Source organism: Seriola aureovittata, chromosome 6 (genome assembly GCF_021018895.1).
Source record: "Seriola aureovittata isolate HTS-2021-v1 ecotype China chromosome 6, ASM2101889v1, whole genome shotgun sequence".
In the NCBI taxonomy this organism is placed as follows: domain Eukaryota; kingdom Metazoa; phylum Chordata; class Actinopteri; order Carangiformes; family Carangidae; genus Seriola; species Seriola aureovittata.
Genome location: NC_079369.1, coordinates 3447242 through 3466077, shown reverse-complemented (window position 1 = coordinate 3466077; position 18836 = coordinate 3447242). Strand labels below are relative to the sequence as shown.

General features: G+C 40.2%; 2 protein-coding genes across 2 annotated transcripts; both read left to right on the top strand.

Annotated features, from left to right (window-relative positions):
* Window positions 1-118: 118 nt before the first annotated feature.
* Window positions 119-14131, top strand: inpp5d (inositol polyphosphate-5-phosphatase D). The gene is made up of 27 exons (XM_056378441.1): window positions 119-1143; window positions 1649-1712; window positions 4834-4969; window positions 5077-5221; window positions 5406-5546; window positions 5635-5725; window positions 6314-6391; window positions 6502-6579; window positions 6676-6799; window positions 7599-7705; window positions 8099-8201; window positions 8281-8477; window positions 8556-8673; window positions 8778-8874; window positions 9572-9710; window positions 10060-10168; window positions 10306-10394; window positions 10682-10763; window positions 11417-11506; window positions 11608-11718; window positions 11813-11892; window positions 11983-12070; window positions 12153-12299; window positions 12390-12453; window positions 12546-12737; window positions 12901-13346; window positions 13426-14131. Exons 1-27 carry the CDS (start codon window positions 1004-1006, stop codon window positions 13464-13466), a joined length of 3297 nt encoding a protein of 1098 aa, XP_056234416.1. The 5' UTR covers window positions 119-1003; the 3' UTR covers window positions 13467-14131.
* Window positions 14132-14956: 825 nt separating this feature from the next.
* Window positions 14957-17613, top strand: smx5. Its single transcript, XM_056378443.1, has 5 exons — window positions 14957-15114; window positions 15320-15387; window positions 15786-15816; window positions 15939-15998; window positions 17062-17613. Exons 1-5 carry the CDS (start codon window positions 15112-15114, stop codon window positions 17185-17187), a joined length of 288 nt encoding a protein of 95 aa, XP_056234418.1. The 5' UTR covers window positions 14957-15111; the 3' UTR covers window positions 17188-17613.
* The last annotated feature ends 1223 nt before the right edge of the window (window positions 17614-18836 follow it).

Here is an 18836-nt window from a genome sequence, read left to right as displayed (position 1 = left end):
AAGGAAAAGGATGATTCCACGTCCTCCGTGCATGATATCATGTGTCTCCTCTTTATTGCCACTGTGTGTCTGAGACTTTGTAGTGCTCATGTGAAAGTGGCAAAAAACCTATTTCAAGCTCAGAGACAGAAACCTCTCTGCAGTGACTCGTCTATGTGTAGTTCTCTTTTTGTGTCATGTGACCCATGTTGTGGTTTGTGAGCAGCTTATTTTCCTCCTCATATTTCTGCAAGACTTCCTGTCCATCACATGAACATGGCAAACCACTCTAAACTTGTATTTCCTGAATGTATATACTTTAGAAAACCCCCAAGCGCTCCTGATTGATATTAGATGATTAAACAGTTAGCAGTCAGACCCAGGCCACCTCCTCTGGGTGAATATGAGCGCTTGTTTTACTTTAGGTCAAAGGGCAGACATGATTTGAGCTTTAAAAATCCATCTGGGAACCAAATGAGGATCCTCATATTGTGAATTACATATTATTTTCAAGCTAGTTTATCTGTAAATTCTTTTACTACAAGTAAGAATAATCATACTTGTCTTTTTTTTTTTTTTGGTTACTTCCTTTTTTCACTTCTTTCAGCTTGAGTCTTTACAACAGACTTCACTGTTCTCAAGGAAAGTCGATATTAATAAACAGTTGTGCACAAACTAAAGCGCTGGGTATGTTGGTTGATTATCAGAGTAAAGATTTTCTACTCAGCATGCAAAAGTGTGTATTTCCATTTACAGCTGTGCGGATCTGTCATAAAGCAGGCAGAGCAGGGCCCTCCTCTCTTCACTTCTCAAATGAGGAAGTTCAGGGCCGAGCTTGTAGCAGCTTCCTTTTACAGCTTTCGGAGGTAGTGGATGAACTAGTGAAAGAAAGCACGTAGAAGTTACGCATCATGAAAAGATGACACTAGCCGGACAGAAAAACTGAGTCTCCTTTTGTTTGCTGGAATATCGTTTGAGAGCAGATGCAAAACTCCTGAGCTCAGTTTGCGGCGTGAGAGGCAGGATGCAGAGTTTTCAGCCTTGGTACCATGGTAATATAACTCGATCCAAAGCTGAGGATCTTCTTTCCAAAGCAGCGAGAGATGGAAGCTTCCTTATCCGGGACAGTGAGTCCATACAGGGAGCATATGCCCTCTGTGTTTTGTAAGTAGACATTACTTGCTTCTAACTATTGCGCTGACATTTCATTTTGAAACAGTTACACAGATAATGGTTCTTGTTCCTTGCTGTTCCTTGCAGTGTGAGCTGTGTGAGATCCTAACTAATAATAAAGAAAATAGGAAATGACTGTTATACTGTTTGTTTTTGACGTTAGCTTTAAGATAAAACAGCTCTTAATGTCAGAGTTAGGACATGATTAATATACCACGATTAAAGGTTACATTTCCCCCTGCTGAATTACAATATATAAAACACTTCTGCACAAATACACTGCAAGAAAGACAAGTTCCCCTTTATTTGCATACTGCGCTGCCTCTTCAATTCCTATCATTTTTCATTGGGCAACCTTCATTTGAAATGCTACTCAAAGTGCTCTGATAGCAGGTTCAGCACACAGTGATCACACTGGCCGGCTGCATGTGTCTTTACCCCACAGTCATGTCAGCTTCCAGTGACAAATATTTGCATTTTATCATTTTAACCACAGATACCAGAACTGCGTGTACACATACAGGATCCTGCCGAATGAGGATAGGAAGCTCTCTGTCCAGGTGGGTGGAAAGGTTCACTCTGACCCACAGTCAAATGAGTTGTTATGGTTGGAGAATTATTAGCATTTGTTATTTATTTACACCGTAGTTAAAGATTAAGGCCTATTTCTGTTTTTAATATTAAACACAAACACTGGTACAACGCTGTTTTTATTGCTGCAGCGCCTGTTAAGCTTTAACCTCATTTAAAAGGGGTGCTGTATATATTTAGACACTGTACGTTCGTAATAAACGATCACTGGCTTGTGGTAAAGTTTTTAGCCTTGCTAGCAGCGTATTCATGTCAGTCTGTCGGTTAGTCCGCCTCTCTGGTGCACAATGTAACTCAACAACTAATAGATGCATTGCTATGATATTTTGTCCAGATGTTCATGTTCCCCAGAGGATTTAACGAGCCCCTGATTTTCATCTAGTGCCACCAGCACATTTTTGGCCTTTAGTGAATTAACAATTAACAATTAAATGGATTGAAAATGGAAGTCTGTGCACACATTTATGCGCCCGCAAGGATGAATTCCAGTCTTTCATCTGGTGCTATCATCAGATCAAAACTCTATTTTGCAGGTAAACGTTACCCACTAAACATCAGCATGTTAGCATTATCATTGAGAGCATGTTAGCAAGCTGAGCCACAAGCGTGGTGGTGGACTCTTAGGGCCCTGGGCTCCACCTTACACTAGGTGCAAAGCGAAACGCGAGTCTATTTGCTAGTTTCAGACCGATGCGGTTGTCTTTTTTCCGTCCAGCACCCACATTGTTTAAACAACAAATACATTTGCACTCACCTGAGCACCCATGGACATGTTTGGTCTCAAAATGAGGTGTGGTCAGGTGCATTGTTGGTGCAATCCTATTTTAAGGCAGTGGAGAGCGATTTACCAGCACAATCCTGACCTGAGGTCAATGGTGCAGTATTTTACTGTAATAAAGAGAGTAATGCACAACACGTGTTCACTTACGCACAGGCAGAACACGCTTCAGATGTTTGGATGAGTCCGATGGAACGTTACAATCCAGTCCTGTTGTCATTTGTGCCGTTGCTTCTTTGTAGAGCTGAGCAGCGCATTGATTCCCTCTGTGCACAGAGCTGCTGGCCTGGGCTCACTGGTTCAATCACAATACGTGACCAACTCACCACCAATAGAACCTTAATTCTTTGTGAAACACTGCACTCTTATAATAGCAATCCAAGTGCAAGTGTGCTTGGCTTTTTAAAGCGAATGGGAGATTGCACTCTGATTGGTTCATTGCATGCTGTGCCCAAAACACTCCCATGAATAACTTAGAGACTAAGCACAACCCTTTTGAACCATGTGCCTGGTGCAGCAACTGCTTTTTAGTAGTAAAAGTCATATGGACACGCCCTAAGTGCACTTGCGTCAGCTTGCGCTTTAGACTGTTAAAAAAGAGCCTTTAGTCTTGTCACGTTTTCATAAAAAAAAAAACCAAACAAGAAAAGTTAAAAAATCAAGTGAACATTAAAAATAACTCTTGTAATTTTAATAATGTTTGCTACTTTCCTACTGCTGACAAAGCAAATCTTAGAGTCTGAACAAAACTTCAGTCAGTGTGAAGGTGCAATAGCAAGTCTGTCATGTAAACATCCACCCTGCTTTCAGATGGCAGAAGATTTAATGTCTCTATTAATCCCGAGCTGCAGGTCTATTATAAACATAAATATATATAATATAAACATTCATAACTATAAAAAACGAAAAATATCTATCCATATGTTGCATTCAGTGTAGACTGAGGGGCCGGGGAAGCTCAATTGTTTCCATGCTTTAAGAATGATTCATGAGGAAGGCTTGACTTCAGTGCACACATCAGGAGATGCTTTACTGGCTTGATATCTTTCTGTTGTTACCTTTGATATAAGACTGGTGTTAAAAAAAAAAAAAAAAAATGACACCCACATGGAGGAAGTGAAAACAGCTTGGGCTTGTGGGTTATTATGGATGGGTGTAACTGAGTTGTTATATGGGAAAAAAAAAATAAAATATATATATATATATATATATATATACACCATATATACAATGAAAATTTGAGACCAAATTTTAATGATAGGATTCCTATTTTAGGGTTGGACACATGAACCGGGCCATTACTCACCACTGTGGAGTTCGATTCTGGTCCGTCTGAGTACTGTCAGTTAATGAGTGTCGGTGCTGGTGGTAGCTATAGTTACTGTAAGCGTCGGGTAAAATAGGTTCGTTTCCTCCTCAAACAAGGTGCTAGAAGAGGCAGACGTGTGCAGCTCTGTGAGGTTCAGTTTAAACAGCGTGAGTTAAGGTTACGTTTGAAATGCAACAGGTTACAGATCACTCATTACCATGTTAACATGTAAGTAGTCCGATGCAAAGCAATGCAAAGTGTGCGAGCATGCAAAGTAATCTAATTTATTACATTTGATTACTTCTCAGTACCACTCATTTAGTGTCTCGGTGCGCTGCAGATATGTCACAACCTAATGACCTCTCCGGCTTCCCATTTAATGAAAACACAATGCAGAATTAAAGTAGTCAGTATTATCAGACTCACACCTCTCCCCCGTCTCACCCACATTGTCATATTGTCAACAGAAGGTTACAGTCTACGAATCGGCTTTTTACTGAAAGGAATATATTCAGACATAACTGTATTAGTAACTGTAATTTAATCACATAATCCTGTTACATGTAACTAGTTTCTCCTCAGAGTTTAAATGCGTGTGCCTCCAAAATCCTCGGTCCTTAAATGGTCTGAACAGAGCCCAGCATCAGTATATCTATTGATAATATGTGCACGTGAATTATTCTTGGTATTTCATATAGCTGGACTTTCAAATTTCTAATGCTTACAGGTGCATTTTAATATAATTCAAGCACTGCTTAGAGCAAGTATAGTGCCAATTGCAGATCCGTTAGAGAGACAGAAGCTGAATCACTTTCATGCTTCGTCTATAATCGCTCAGTAAAGTTTCAGAGTACCGATACTTAAATGCAGCTCTAGAAGCCGCAGACATATCTGGCAATATATGGAAAGTAACACTTAAAGGTTACGTCACCTGGTTTAGTAACAAAACGAAAAAAACATGACGTTTGTGGTCATCTTAAACCTGCTGTGATCTACTCTTCAGGCATCTGAAGGAGTTCCTATCAGGTTCTTCACTATGCTGCCTGAGCTGGTGGAGGCGTATTACAGTCCCAACATGGGCCTGGTCACGCATTTGCAGTACTCCATCCAGAGGGAGGAGGAGGTGGACGAGGAACCAGGTCCAACGCCTTCACTTCATCTGTATATTGGCTGTAATATAAAACAGAATATGTGCCAGTCATAGATATGAACGTTCCTAAACATCCGATATGTGTTTGTGCTGCAGAATCCAACAATCTCCCACCGCAGCTTCCACCCAGGAACTTCACAGCAAATGACATGAAAGATGGTGACTCCAAGTCCTCTGAGCAGGCCTGCAAATCTTTATCAGACACCTACCTGATGAGGCTGCAGCACATGGATCTGTCCGTGTATGGTCACTTATGAAAAATTGTATAGCGAGTCATCCAAATGATTCACCATGCAAAGTTTCTGATAATACACTTGCACCGTACAGTGTGTGCAATGCACTAATCTTTATGATCACGGGCAGTGATTTGACACAGTGATGTGCTTGTCCGATACGTGAAATAACTATGTGTTTCATATTTCCAGAGTAACTGAGGAGCATCAAATGGCCATCCAGGAATACTTCAGGACCTCACTCTGCTTGGATGCTGAACAAGTACAGAACGGTAACCACAACCTCCCCGGCCTTAAGAAGCTACTGCTGTCGATCTGCAAGACTCTAAACAGGTAGAGCTGCCCAGTCAACACAATACATTGTATAGACTATAATGTATAGGGCTGATTTAACCGTGCTCTGATCTTTTCCGCGAGGCAGTGAAATTTCCCACATCATGCCAGCTCTGGAGGTCTTCCATAAAACGTTGGACCAACAGCTCTCTCCGGGGATTGGCCAGTATCCAAGACATGTGGGTAACACCTTTGATCCTTTGCCTAATCAACCATAGACTGTATGTAAAGATGGACGTTGCCAACGTGACGTCACCCATAGGTTTTCGAAGAGTGGCTTTTGAAGCTCAGAGTGAGCTGGATCCGCTGTTGCCATCTTGGCAGTGCCTGACTCCGGCCAACTCCCGGCTAATATAAAAATGGGGCAAAGAGGTGGGGCGTGTATGGAGCAAGCATGCACTCGCCCACCTGTCACTGAAAGTGGTACACCCTCAATTATAAAGAAGTGTAAGCCTTAATAAAATGTAAATAGGTGATTTATATAAACGGTTGTCATGAAGGAGGAAATGAGCTGTAGAGTCAAAAACTCATTTTTTGTACCAGACTGTAAACATGTTTAATTCTGCTGTAAACATTTTAACATGGGAGTCTATGGGGATTGACTCACTGTTGGAGCCAGACTTAAGTGGTCATTAGAGGAACTGCAGTTTTTGGCACTTCCGTATCGGCTTCATTTTTCAGCCGCAGAGGTTGAAAGCTCGGTATCACAAACCAAAAAAAAGTCCTTATCATCGAGTATTATTTCCCTTTTTGTCTTTTTTTTCCAGATTTCTGCCGATTCAGGTCATTCTGTGTCCTTTAGGATGGAGCAACTGACAAAACTGCTCTACTCGATAGAAGATAAGGTAAACTACTGTATCTCATTTGACTGACTGACAATGAGCAATGTTGGTTTGTGACATGTCGACAGATGATGTTAAGGATGACAAATCTAACTTCTCTATTTCTTTTTCAGGCTAAAAGTTATATGTTTGAGTCCGTTGGATATGAGGGAGGTCACAGGAAATCTCTCATACCGCTGGTTACGTTCGAGGTACTTCCCGTATTTAGTTTACACTGCAGGAAAATGAAATAAAAACGTCTGGAGGTATGCAGCTTATTTTATCAATTTCCTCTTTAACTCTTCTAGGTCAAGCAAGATACTCTTGCTCTTCCCACAAAGATGTTCCTGAAAGTAGATGTTGAAAGTGGGAAACTCTACTTCAAGAAGTCAAAAGATGGGCCTGAAGACAAATACTATGTGCACAATAAAAGTAAAGATGCGTCCTATAGCCTTCCTTTGTATAATTAGCCATGCTAGCAGCGTGGTTTTAGCAATGTTCAATAAGTTGATCCAAATATCACAATTACATTTTTTACAGACTTTCATGATCCTCATGTGACGAATCCTCCTGACTGTAGTAATGCTCCAACCTTTCCTTTAGCACGACCTCGAGATTCACATTTGTGGCTTTAAGAGTCTTGACAGCAATTGGGTAAATTGTAACAACACTGGTGATCCCCCGATATCTTGATATGTTAGTAGCACCATCATCAGATCAATATTTCAGTGTGTCCAATACTTTGGTTAATGACCAATTACTTGAAAATCTAATGACAGTCCCCTCAGCCTCAGCTCTTCTTTGTGATTAGTGTTATTTAGTAAAGGTTAGCATGCTAACATGCTCAACCAAGATGGTGTAAATGTTAAACATTAGACCTGCTGTCCTGAGTCCAGGACTTGGACTCGGACTTGAACACTGGGGACTCGAGACTCGACTTGGTTTAGTGACTGGACACTAGCATGGTGACTGTAGCATTTAGCTTTGAACTTGACATGGACTAAACCTTGATGACTTGGACTCGGAATCAAGTAATAGGGACTCGACTCAGACTCTTCTTTGGTGACTTGGACTTGAACTTGGACTCGGACTCGAACACTGGGGACTCCAGATGCGACTTGGACCCAAGGTTTAGTGACTCAACTGCAACACTAGCATGGTGCCTGTAGCATTTAGCTGTAAACCATAAACACTGCTCAGCTTTAATAACAGTACTGCAATTATTTTTCAGTTCTGCAGTTGGTGAAATCTCAGAAAATGCACGCCAAACTAGTCATCGTCGTGGAGACAGAGAAAGAGAAGATTTCCCGTAAAGACTTTGTGTTTGATGACACAAAGGTAAGAGACATCTGGCTTAATGTCCCTGAGAATTTGTTTTTATATCAAGTATTTATGGAAAAGATTTAATATTCATTGATCAGATTTGATTAACAGCTGCCCTGGCAACATTAGCTTTGGTTTCATTAGCATCAAGCAAACGAGTCATCTCAATTTGATTCAAATGTTGGTGATTGGTGCATGGAAGGAATGTGATATCATCTTTTTCCATTTTAGCCACACCCACTTCAAACCAGTGAGACGATAACAAACGAAAACAAAAATACTGAAATCTCTCATGTTGTCAGGAAATAGTGGGTTCATGTAGCTGATTGAATAAAAAAAATGGTTTCAGGAGCTTTAAGTTGCCAGTTGCATTTCCAGAGATCATGTATTTTTAATGTGTCTCACCAGAAAAGAGAGGGATTCTGCCAACTGCTTCAACAAATGAAGAACAAACACTCTGAAAAGCCTGAACCAGACATGATCACGGTGTTTATTGGCACCTGGAACATGGGTAAGCAGGTTAACAACTTAAATGTTTTCACTGAATTTGAATTTTTGACCGACAAAGTAACACTACAGTGAACCTGCAGGAAACGCAGGACCTCCCCACAACTTCAACTCCTGGTTTCAGTGTAAAGGCCAAGGTAAGACACGAGACGACACCGCGGATCACATCCCGCATGATTTCTACGTCATCGGGACTCAGGAGGATCCTCTGGGCGAGAGGGAGTGGGCGGACACAGTGAAGGGAGTCCTGAGGAACATCACAAACATCAGCTTCAAACAGGTCAGTGAGTGTGACGCAGGACCAGCAGGATTCAGGTGCAGAGCGCTGATGCAATAATAAACATTTCCTCACATCCAGGTGGCGATTCACACTCTGTGGAACATCCGGATCGTGGTCCTGGCCAAGCCTGAGCACGAAAACAGGATCTCCCATATTTTCTCTGACAGCGTGAAGACGGGGATCGCCAACACTCTGGGTAAGCAGTTCCACTTCTTCATAAAGACATTTAAAGACGCGTTGTAAAAGTACATTGAACAATTACCCATCAGTCCTCACTGTCGTGTTTGTTGTTCGCTACAGGAAACAAGGGAGCAGTGGGAGTGTCCTTCATGTTCAACGGTACATCTTTTGGCTTTGTCAACAGTCACCTGACCTCTGGAAGTGAGAAGAAGCTCAGGTCAGCAGCAGATTACACCCAGACTCGTTTTATCACTGTAGCAGCAACATTAGCTATAAGTGCGTTTTATATAAAGCCTGTAACTTCTACTGGAGGCAGGAGTTGAGAGGCATGTCCCCTGATTTTACTCTCAAAAATCTCAATAAAAATGATCTCCTGACACTCCAGCTGCCAAAATCCAGATGTGAAAAGAGTGGGAATTATGTTAAAACCCTTCATTTGTTAGTATGCACTCACAGCAATGAGCTTCGGGAGCAGTTCCAAGCCGTTTTTTTGGACCTGTTGCCCTGGATTTTGCCTCTCAGGCCTCACGCAGCCTGCCCTAATTGGTAGATGTTGTTGAAGCTTTATGCAGCCAGGCAGAACAGGAAGGAAGCTCTACAGATACTAATACCTGAAACCGACGAAATGTAGTAAAAGGTCATTAGATAAGGCAAAAATATTACTGACTACATCAACAAATAATAACTTTAGTAGAATAATTCAAATAAATTGTAAAAAGATAAAAAAATCTCTATGCTGTTCCTTTAACCTTAACTTAATTTGTTTACTATTGTGTTTATCTTTCACTAACTCTTTTTTATTTATTTTTTGTCTCCTGAAGAAATGCCATAAAAAACAAAAAAATATAATCGGCTCTTGAAAATCACATTTTTGATTTGTTTTTAGCAATATATTTTTGTTGTTGGATTTGCAGACGCAATCAAAACTACACCAACATCCTGCGATTTCTGAATCTGGGGGACAAGAAGCTCAATCCGTTTGACATCACAAACCGCTTCACCCACCTCTTCTGGCTCGGGGATTTGAACTACCGCGTTGAATTCCCATCTACAGTAAGTTGTGACGAATGCGGTTCACTGTACGGACGTGACACACAAACAAATGTATGATATATAGCATATACTGTATGTGCTTGCAACCAAATTAATTGCGAGTATAACATGTTAATTGGCTTCTTTTGTTATAAATCCTCCTAATAATAACATGCAGAATAATAAACATATGATCTGTGTCTACTTTTTATATAAACCTTTTTATATTTATGTTGTCCTGACATTCACCTCAGTGATCCAGCAGTGACTTGTGCAGAAAAGATTGTGCTGGTTGTCAGGTGTCTCAGCTCTCAGCTGCTAAAACTTTAAGGCAGGAAAAGTCATGACTTTGCACTGTTTCCCTTCACAGGAAGCTGAGTACATTGTGACAAAGATCAAACAGCAGCAGTACCAGGAACTCCTCTGTAAAGACCAGCTCAGCATGGAGAGGGATGATGGAAAGGTCTTCTTGCATTTTGGTGAGGTTATATAATACTGCATGTGCCTTATATTGACTAAAACAGATCTTTTCTGGACGTCCTCTGCACGTATTGGTTGTCAGAATACATCATTATATTGAGAACACATGTCTTGATCATTTTTTATTTGATTGTAGATGAGGAGGAAATCACATTTGCACCAACCTATCGCTTTGAACGAGACACACGAGAGAAGTATGCCTACACAAAGGCCAAAGCCACAGGGGTAAGCTCATGCTTAGTCAGATGTCTTTTCCCTGCACGGCTCCTGTCAGGCCTCAGATTACAGGAACAGTAAACCAATTTCCTTTAAGACACAAAGATCAAGAATTTAACTATGTCATTATCATCTTATATGTTATATATCACACACAGCAATCAAATCATGGGTCTGGAGCGTCAGCAGACGACTCACCAACCTCATAACTTTGTAAAGCAAAATGGTTTTCAGTCCTGTGCGTGAAATCTGTTATATACTGTATTTATATACGTGTGACAAATTTAACTCTACAGACAAAATACAATTTACCCTCGTGGTGTGATCGTGTCCTGCGGAAGTCATACCCTCTGGTTCATGTTGTCTGCCAAGCTTATGGTGAGTAGTTCTTCATCAACAGTTTGGTCGTGCTTTATTTTATGGATCAATCATTTCAGAATCATTTCCTGAGAAGAAATAATGCAGCCTGTCAGCTGAACATGCAATTATTGGCTTAATGCAGATATGTTTTAGTGTATATGTTAGTAAGTATATATTTGTTCACCAGAGAGAAAAATTCATTTTTTAACTATAACATGTCCCTCTAAGTAGATACCGTGGTCACAGTTCCTAAATAAAATAAAATAAAATAAATTAAGTTAAATTAAATTAAATTAAATTAAATTAAATTAAATTAAATTAAATTAAATTAAATTAAATTAAATTAAATTAAATTAAATTAAATTAAAGAAAAGAAAAAAATCTGAAAGTATAAATTTGTCCCTTGGAAAGCATACAATTCAACAACAAAAATAAATAAAAATATAAAAATAAAAAAGAATAGGTATTCGATCAAATGAAGATTATCTCTTAAGGAAATTCTTCGTACAATTAACACCAAATGACATCGTTCTTTCCATAAAACGACCAAGAAAATTTTTTTTATATGTAAATATGGATCACTAAAATAAAGTGTAACTACATGTTTTTTAATGTTTTTAATGACATTTTCTGAGACAAACTTATTTAAAATGAACTTTTCCAACTTGCAGGGTGCACTAATGACATCATGACAAGTGACCACTCACCAGTCTTTGCCTCATTTGAAGTTGGAGTAGCTTCACAGTTTGTCTCCAAGCAAGGTATGTTCACTAGCTGCACCTCACTACACATGAGCTTATGGTCCTTGTTGTAAAATTGTAGTACGATGTAAATGTTTTTTTGTTTTTATTTCTCTTTTCAGATCCAAACAGTGCACCTCAGGGTGGGATACAAATCATGAACTGTGTGGCCATATTGTCGACAAAATCAAAGACCAAGTTCTTCATTGAATATCATTCCAGCTGCTTGGAGAGTAAGTTTGGTCTTTTGATTGACCTCATCTCATTGGAGTTTGATTTAAAATAGGCTGAGATCATCAAAACAGATATTTCTCTCAATGTCTACAGAAACTGTGAAGACTTCAGAGGGAGATAACACAGAGCACTCGGACGGCTCCATAAAAGTTTGGTTCGGCAACCAAGTTGTGGTAAAGTGAAGATGCAGCTTTTTGGTGTTGAATTTGCCTCAATGACGCATCGAGCCGTCAGCGTTCATTGTCTCTCTCTATCTTTTCAAGCTCACCCCCATCATCTCTGACCCCGAGTACCTCCTGGACCAGCACATCCTCATCTGTGTGAAGTCGACAGACTGTGACGAGTCGTACGGTAATGAGCTCGCATGTAGTTTGTGATACACTTGTGCCGAGCTGAGCGGTGATTACAGTGTACTGATGTGTCATTTCCAAAGGTGAGGGCTGTATTGCGCTGCGAGCTGCTGAGTTCTGCTACACCGAGTTTCAGGTCACACTGACTCACCATGGAGAGAAGACGGGCACCTTGACAGGCGGCATCCAGTTGCAAACCTCTGAGGGCAAGCCCACGGAGAAGTTATACGGTGAGTCTGGAAATCAGCTCAGGACTTTCTTATTAAATACATTCAACTTCACTTCTTGTAGCATCAATTTCCATTTTACTCTGATTTCAGATTTCATCAAAGTTGAAAGGGACGACCCTGTCAACTCAAAAGGGAAAGGCGGTGACCAAAACAAGTGAGGGTTTTTTTTTTTCTTCCATGCGGTTACTTGAGACTATCTCAAACCCGACTTCCTGCTGTGACATTTTTCTGTTTGTTTGTTGACAGGTGTTCCATCACCCAAGCACATGATATTTCCAACCCGAATTACATGTCCTACAAAAGTGGGAATGTGATGGATAAAGGCTGGAGTTACAGCATGCCACCAAAAAATGTCACTATTGGGCAAGGGAGTAAAGACTCCAAGAAGGGTGGTTTTGACGTGAGCACACGCAGCCCCACAGGAAAACCTTGTCCCATGTAAGTGCTTGCTTCTAGTGCAGTGTGATTTCAGTTGCAGTTTCGCTGAGTCTCTCAGAGCTCAGGAAAACACCACTCTAAAAATAACATAAAACCAGAAGCTGACATGATTCAGTAGAAAGTGAAACTGAATTTCTTCCAACACGATCCTTTGTCTCTGTAGGGGGGAGGATGGAAAGTCGTCAGAGATGTTTGACAACCCGCTGTACGGTTCAATGGGACTGTCCCATGGAAGAGGCAAGGACCAAGACCTCCAGCAGAAAGACCACCTCATACCCCCAGATCCATTTTTTGCACTCAAACCAGCAGATGGAGACGCTGACCGCCCCCCGGTGCCCACCCCACGCAACCGCTCCTTCACCTGCTCTGAGACCAAACCTCATCCTCCAACCCCCAGCACCTCGCATCCCTCAGCTCAAAAGAAACCAGTGGTACCCTCACGCTCAGAAGGTGGGATGGCACAGAACCGGCCCCGTTTACCAGCTAAGGCCCGACCAGGCATGCCGGAGCCCCAGACCCCTAAACCCAGAGACTACAGAGACAACTCCGAACTCCCCAGCAAACTCAGACTGCCGGCGAGACCTGGCCAATCACAGTCTCACAAAGACAGTAAGGAATAGCTCTTTGTCATAAATTTCCTGACAAATGTAAGACGAATGATGATGCCAAAATCTTTGTCTTTCTTTAGCACTTCCTGAAGTTCCCAAGATGGGTCGCTCTGTGAAGTGAGATCAAGCTACAGCGCTGGTCCTCACTGATTGTACAGCTTCCTGCTCTGCATTTCTGGAAATATAAAATACACAAAGAAAAGTCTTCAGCCAGTCACTCCCCTTACTGTGTGTGTGTGTGTGTGTGTGTGTGTCACTGATGTGTGGTTATTCATTTATCAACACTCTGGGAAATACTCCTGTTTTCTTTCTTGCTAAGAGTTGGATGAGATTATAATTCTTTACAATATGAAGCTACAGCCAGCGGTCAGTTAACTTAGCTTAGCATAAAGGCTGGAGACAGTGGAAAACAAGCTATACAAATACCTTCATGCTAAGCTAAGCTAACCTGTCAGTGGCTGTAGTTCCTTATTTAACAGGCAGAAATTGAATGTGGTATCAATCTTCTCATCTAAGATTTAGCAAGACGGTGAATAAGCAGTCCTCAAGTGTGGGACTGTTCCTGTGAAATAAGACCCGTTTTCCAATTTCTGCTGAGCTCGCATTACAACATAGGTTTAAATTGAACTCTGCTACTAAGTAATTATGTTTAATTTCATGTAGAGTTTTACACTATACAGTGGCTAACGAATGTTTACCGCACAGTATTATGTTGCACAGACATTGACATGTTTGCCTTGAAGATCTATGATAAGTGCTACAATAAATTTAAATGTTAACGCTTAATGGGTCTTTTCTAGTTTTCTTTTTTTCTTTTTTTTTCACAGCCTCATGTCAGGCTTGTATTGCTTGTAGGACTGTATTCAAATAGGCAGAGCCCCTGTAACATTACCATCATTTGCTCCCATCTGCTGTTGCTTTAAAGTACTGCATGCAGACTGCAAATACCATTTGTTATCCAGGCCAGCAAAAAAAAAAAAGTTATCATTTGAGACATTTTACTTGATGGTATTGAAAAAATAGTCATCAGTGCCTGATGTTACTTATTTTATTTTGCCCAGTCAGATATGAGTAAGGCTGAGCTGCACACACTGTTACACGAGGACGTAGGCTGTGTACATGTTAAACAATATTCTTTACATAAAGATTAATACTGTGTAGTAGATTGCAGTGGTTCCCAACCTGGGGGTCAGGATACCTCAATGGGTCGCAAGATAAATCTGAGGAGCCACAACATGAAAGAAAATATTTGACCATAAAATATAAAGTTTTTTTTTGTTAGATAACCCTCTAAGCTTAACTGGATAATTTAGCCTCTTCAAATGTTTACCAAAATGTACATATTCAACTACTGACAGTGGGTCAGAAGGCGAAATTGCTTTATTTCAAAGAGTTCATAGGTTGTAAAAAGGTTGCAAACCACTGATCTAGTGAAGCCAGCAGGTGTCGATCGGCAGAGATACTTCAGAATAAGGGATATCCCTCAAGATAGAGAGTTATTCCACTCATTCTCTAACAAACTATGTCACATGTTTTACCTCATAGTGATAATGATTTACGGTCAGACCATTCACTTAACGAGCTACAATAAAAAAAACCTTTCTCAGGTACGATGTGTTTTCCACACCTGTGAACCTTTGAACGCACCTCTGGCTCCCCCATATGGAGCCGTTGTGTAACTACACCGCGGTCAGTCGCAGAGATACCACGCAGCCTCATACATCATCAACACCAGACGCACTACCACAAGATTACCAACAGCAATAATGGTAAGAAATTAGTTTAAGTATGTGAATTTGTCTTTTATTCACACATTAAATGTCTCGTCTCAACTTTCAGTGAGCCGTTGAATTACCCACAACGCACTGCATCAGCTTTACGGGCTTTTTCTTGCTAGCTGTTAGCAAGCCTGCATCATGCTCGACAGTTAGCCCGCCGCTAACATTAACGTTAGCACGTCGCTCTGTTTTTCAGCTTTTCTACTCGTTTTTCAAATCTCTGGTGGGAAAGGACGTGGTGGTGGAGCTCAAAAACGACCTGAGGTTAGTTTTTTTTCTCCCCCAACTTAAGCTCGTAACTTGTTGGCATTAGTAGCTTTAGCTTCCGTAATTTAGCTGCAACAACGGTTCTACCGTTAGCTGTTTGTAGCAGTGGAGGGGGAATGTAAACGATGGAAGCTAGAGAGGCTAGAAAAGTTCCTGCTCCAACTTCAGCCTTGAATTGACATTATTTGAGACAAATAAATGCAACATGACACATGCTCAACATTACCATACGTATGGTTACCCTGTCACTGACTCCGAAAACATAATCAAAACAACAGGAGTTATTGTGGTGTGGGGATGTTTTGTAGTTTATTGCAAAGTATTCTTGGTATTTTGTCCACATCCATGTTTATCAGTGCCTGTCATTTTGTACTAATGTCTTTCTCCTTTTTTAGCATCTGTGGGACACTTCATTCTGTTGACCAGGTCAGAAATAATGTTAATTTTCCTTTTGAAACAAAGCTAATCAGCTTTTATAATTTCTGTCTGACTGCCCAGTTGTGACCTCTGATCTTCTGACATCTCCACTCTCTGCTTGTGTGTTTCAGTACCTGAACATTAAGCTCACAGACATCAGTGTCACAGATCCAGAGAAATATCCACACATGGTAGGTTTGGCTCATTCACTGTCTTCACACTTCAGATTTTGCCACACATCTGTTTTAACCCGTTTCAGCTATAAGCCATCATCAGCATGGCTTATAGCTGAAATGGGTTTGTTCTTTCTGTCACATCAAACAAGAAGACTATTTATCTATGAGTGCCAGCTGTTTGCTTAGTTTAGGTATCTATGCATCCTATACATTGCTATAGTGTTTGAAGTTGTGCACGGTGCTACTGTCTACAATAACCTCAAAAAATATACTTAACGCTGTTTTATCACCATGATACTTCATGATTTTTATTTACAAGGAGAATTGCTTATATGATTTTCAACTGATGACGTTTCAGAAGTCTGCTACAGACAATATGCATTACTGTGGGTCTCAGCTGTAAAAAGTATTTAAACAATAGTGTTTTCCAAATCCCAAATAAGCGTATACACACACACACACACAAACTTGAACACACATTTGTGTGTTGCAAGTCTCCACACCGGTGCATGTAAGCATCCATGGGAAACTTATAAACTGTTAGATACAGACACAAAGGACTGTGTCTGCCTGTCCATACTTTCCATGTGGAGTCTATACTTCATCTAAAAGGAATATATATAGTGTGTTTTATACGCATGGCAACAGGTGTAACACACAAAATGTGAAATATTTCTTTATACGGTTTAATACCAATGTCTGTATGTGCGAGCCAAATTTGTGGCAAAGAAAAGACCACCTCCATACTTTTATACATTTTAGGTTTTAAAGAGGTCGGAAGAAAAACTGTTGTTGTTATTATTATTATTATTATTATTATTATTATTATTATTATTATTATTATATGACAAAAAAGGAGATAGTAAAGCCATTGTCAGCAAAACACCCACGAAGCTGTTCTGGTTCTAATTTGAGAGTTGCAATAAATGAGACACTTCAGATCACAAAAATAAAAATCCCATCATCAGCCATCTGTTAAAATAATATTGGACAGATTTCGTATTGCTGAGAGCTGAGTCAAATCATCTGCAACGCTTTTGGTCGTCTTCAAACTCCATTTTGTTTTAATTTGCTCCAGCTGTCCGTGAAAAACTGTTTCATCCGTGGATCCGTGGTCCGGTACGTTCAGCTACCTGCAGATGAAGTGGACACTCAGCTGCTGCAAGACGCTGCGCGAAAAGAAGCGATGCAGCAGAAGCAGTGATTTACCTGCGGGATGGGGTTTAGTTCAGGGTGGGTGGGGTTTTTGTGACAGTTGATAATGGGTAGTTTAACTTTTGAGTTAATTTCATTTAAAGAAGATACAGTCTGTGCGCCTCTTGTACTCTTGTAGTATTGGTTATTAACCTCTGTGCTTTCACAAGAATTTAATTGCATTCCGAACATTAGAAATCAGGAATTTACCAAATTGTAATTATGAAAAATGTTCTTTACCTCACAGGCCGTATAGGAGGCTTCATTTGATACTGTCTTTTGTTTGGTTTAAAAGAATCAGAAATAAATGCAATTTTGAGCCAAGTCGAGGTCAAGATCTGTTGAAATGTTTCTGTTGCATAATACCAGCAAATTATGACTTTGGGTTTTTTTTTTTTTTTATGCCACTTCAAAATAAAAAGCTATTTTATTTACATTTTGACCAAGTTTTTTGTCATAGGTCTTTTTTGTAGTTTATTCATTAAAAAAAGTTTCAAAGATTTTAGTTTTGTTTGGTTAAAATTATTGGAGACACTGAATTAGCCTTATTACCATGAATTGACTGCATTTGTTGATATAAAGATTCAAATCCCATGACGACGTCCAAATGATAATACTGAGAGGAACTAAAACATGAGAGGCTATAGTGAGGACATGACGGTGTGTTGTAAGAGGTGTACTGTGAAGTGTTTGTCACAAGCATGTGCGTTACATGTTTAAGAGATTAGCTTGTAATACACGAGTGATGGAACCACTGGGTTATTAGTATACGTGTGCTTATAATTCTTGTAACGAATATTTCTCCCGATCCTAACAACCATTTTGCTTCATCACACTTCTCTTCTCTGTCCCGTTGTTTTCCCATAGGATCATTTAAAAGCTCGACTATGTAACTTTTTAAAGCTGGAAGAACAAGAAGCAATATTAGCAATAACAACATTAGCAATAAGACGCCCCCTGACTCAGGCATTAAGCTGCTACAGCCTTACTTGGTCTGGTATGAGCACTGGCCTATAGAGACAACTTTACTATTGTTAGCAAACTTTAGATGGATATTACTGTGTAATCACATACATCACTCAGTGTTCTCTACTTGTGCTGCCATTAAACCATTAAACATCATCCCATAACTGTCACTTGTGGCTGCCACAGGTTACAAAGAACTGAAAGTGTGGATGGTTTTTAGTAGCTCTTCATCAGTAGTTTTGTGGAACAAGATGATGATCAGGAAGTGTGAAACACTGTATTTGGTCAGTGTACGTGTGTACATTCAGTGTAAACGGTAAAGACATGCATGTGTGTGGGGAAGTTTTCTTCCTGTCGCTGCAGTATTTACGGCTCTTTTTATGAGCAAGCGGAGGAACGTGACAGACTTGCTGGGATTCAGTTTTGGTGAACACCAAAGGAACTCAAGCTCTATAGGTGCTTTATTTTAAAGCACATCTCTTTGTAGTCGCTGTTTTGCGGATACAGATAATTTAATGTCAAAATTATGATCCTTCTGACAGTAAAGGTCCCAAGTGCCTGCAGGTCAAAAAGCCTTTATGTTTTTACTGTATAAACATGTTTATTTAAGGGTTATATATCGTTCTATATTTGATCTATAGGTTATGTTTCTTTTGTTGCATCCAGGTGAAAATAGTGAAACTATGTGTCTGT

Bases quoted from the DNA above. Each gene is read 5' to 3' on its own strand.
- inpp5d (XM_056378441.1), top strand. From the start codon at position 1,004: ATGCAGAGTTTTCAGCCTTGGTACCATGGTAATATAACTCGATCCAAA. The intron at 1,713-4,833 runs GTGGGTGGAAAG...TCTACTCTTCAG, and splicing joins ATAGGAAGCTCTCTGTCCAG to GCATCTGAAGGAGTTCCTAT. The intron at 10,395-10,681 runs GTAAGCTCATGC...TTAACTCTACAG, and splicing joins CAAAGGCCAAAGCCACAGGG to ACAAAATACAATTTACCCTC.
- smx5 (XM_056378443.1), top strand. The intron at 15,388-15,785 runs GTTAGTTTTTTT...CTCCTTTTTTAG, and splicing joins GAGCTCAAAAACGACCTGAG to CATCTGTGGGACACTTCATT. The intron at 15,999-17,061 runs GTAGGTTTGGCT...AATTTGCTCCAG, and splicing joins CAGAGAAATATCCACACATG to CTGTCCGTGAAAAACTGTTT.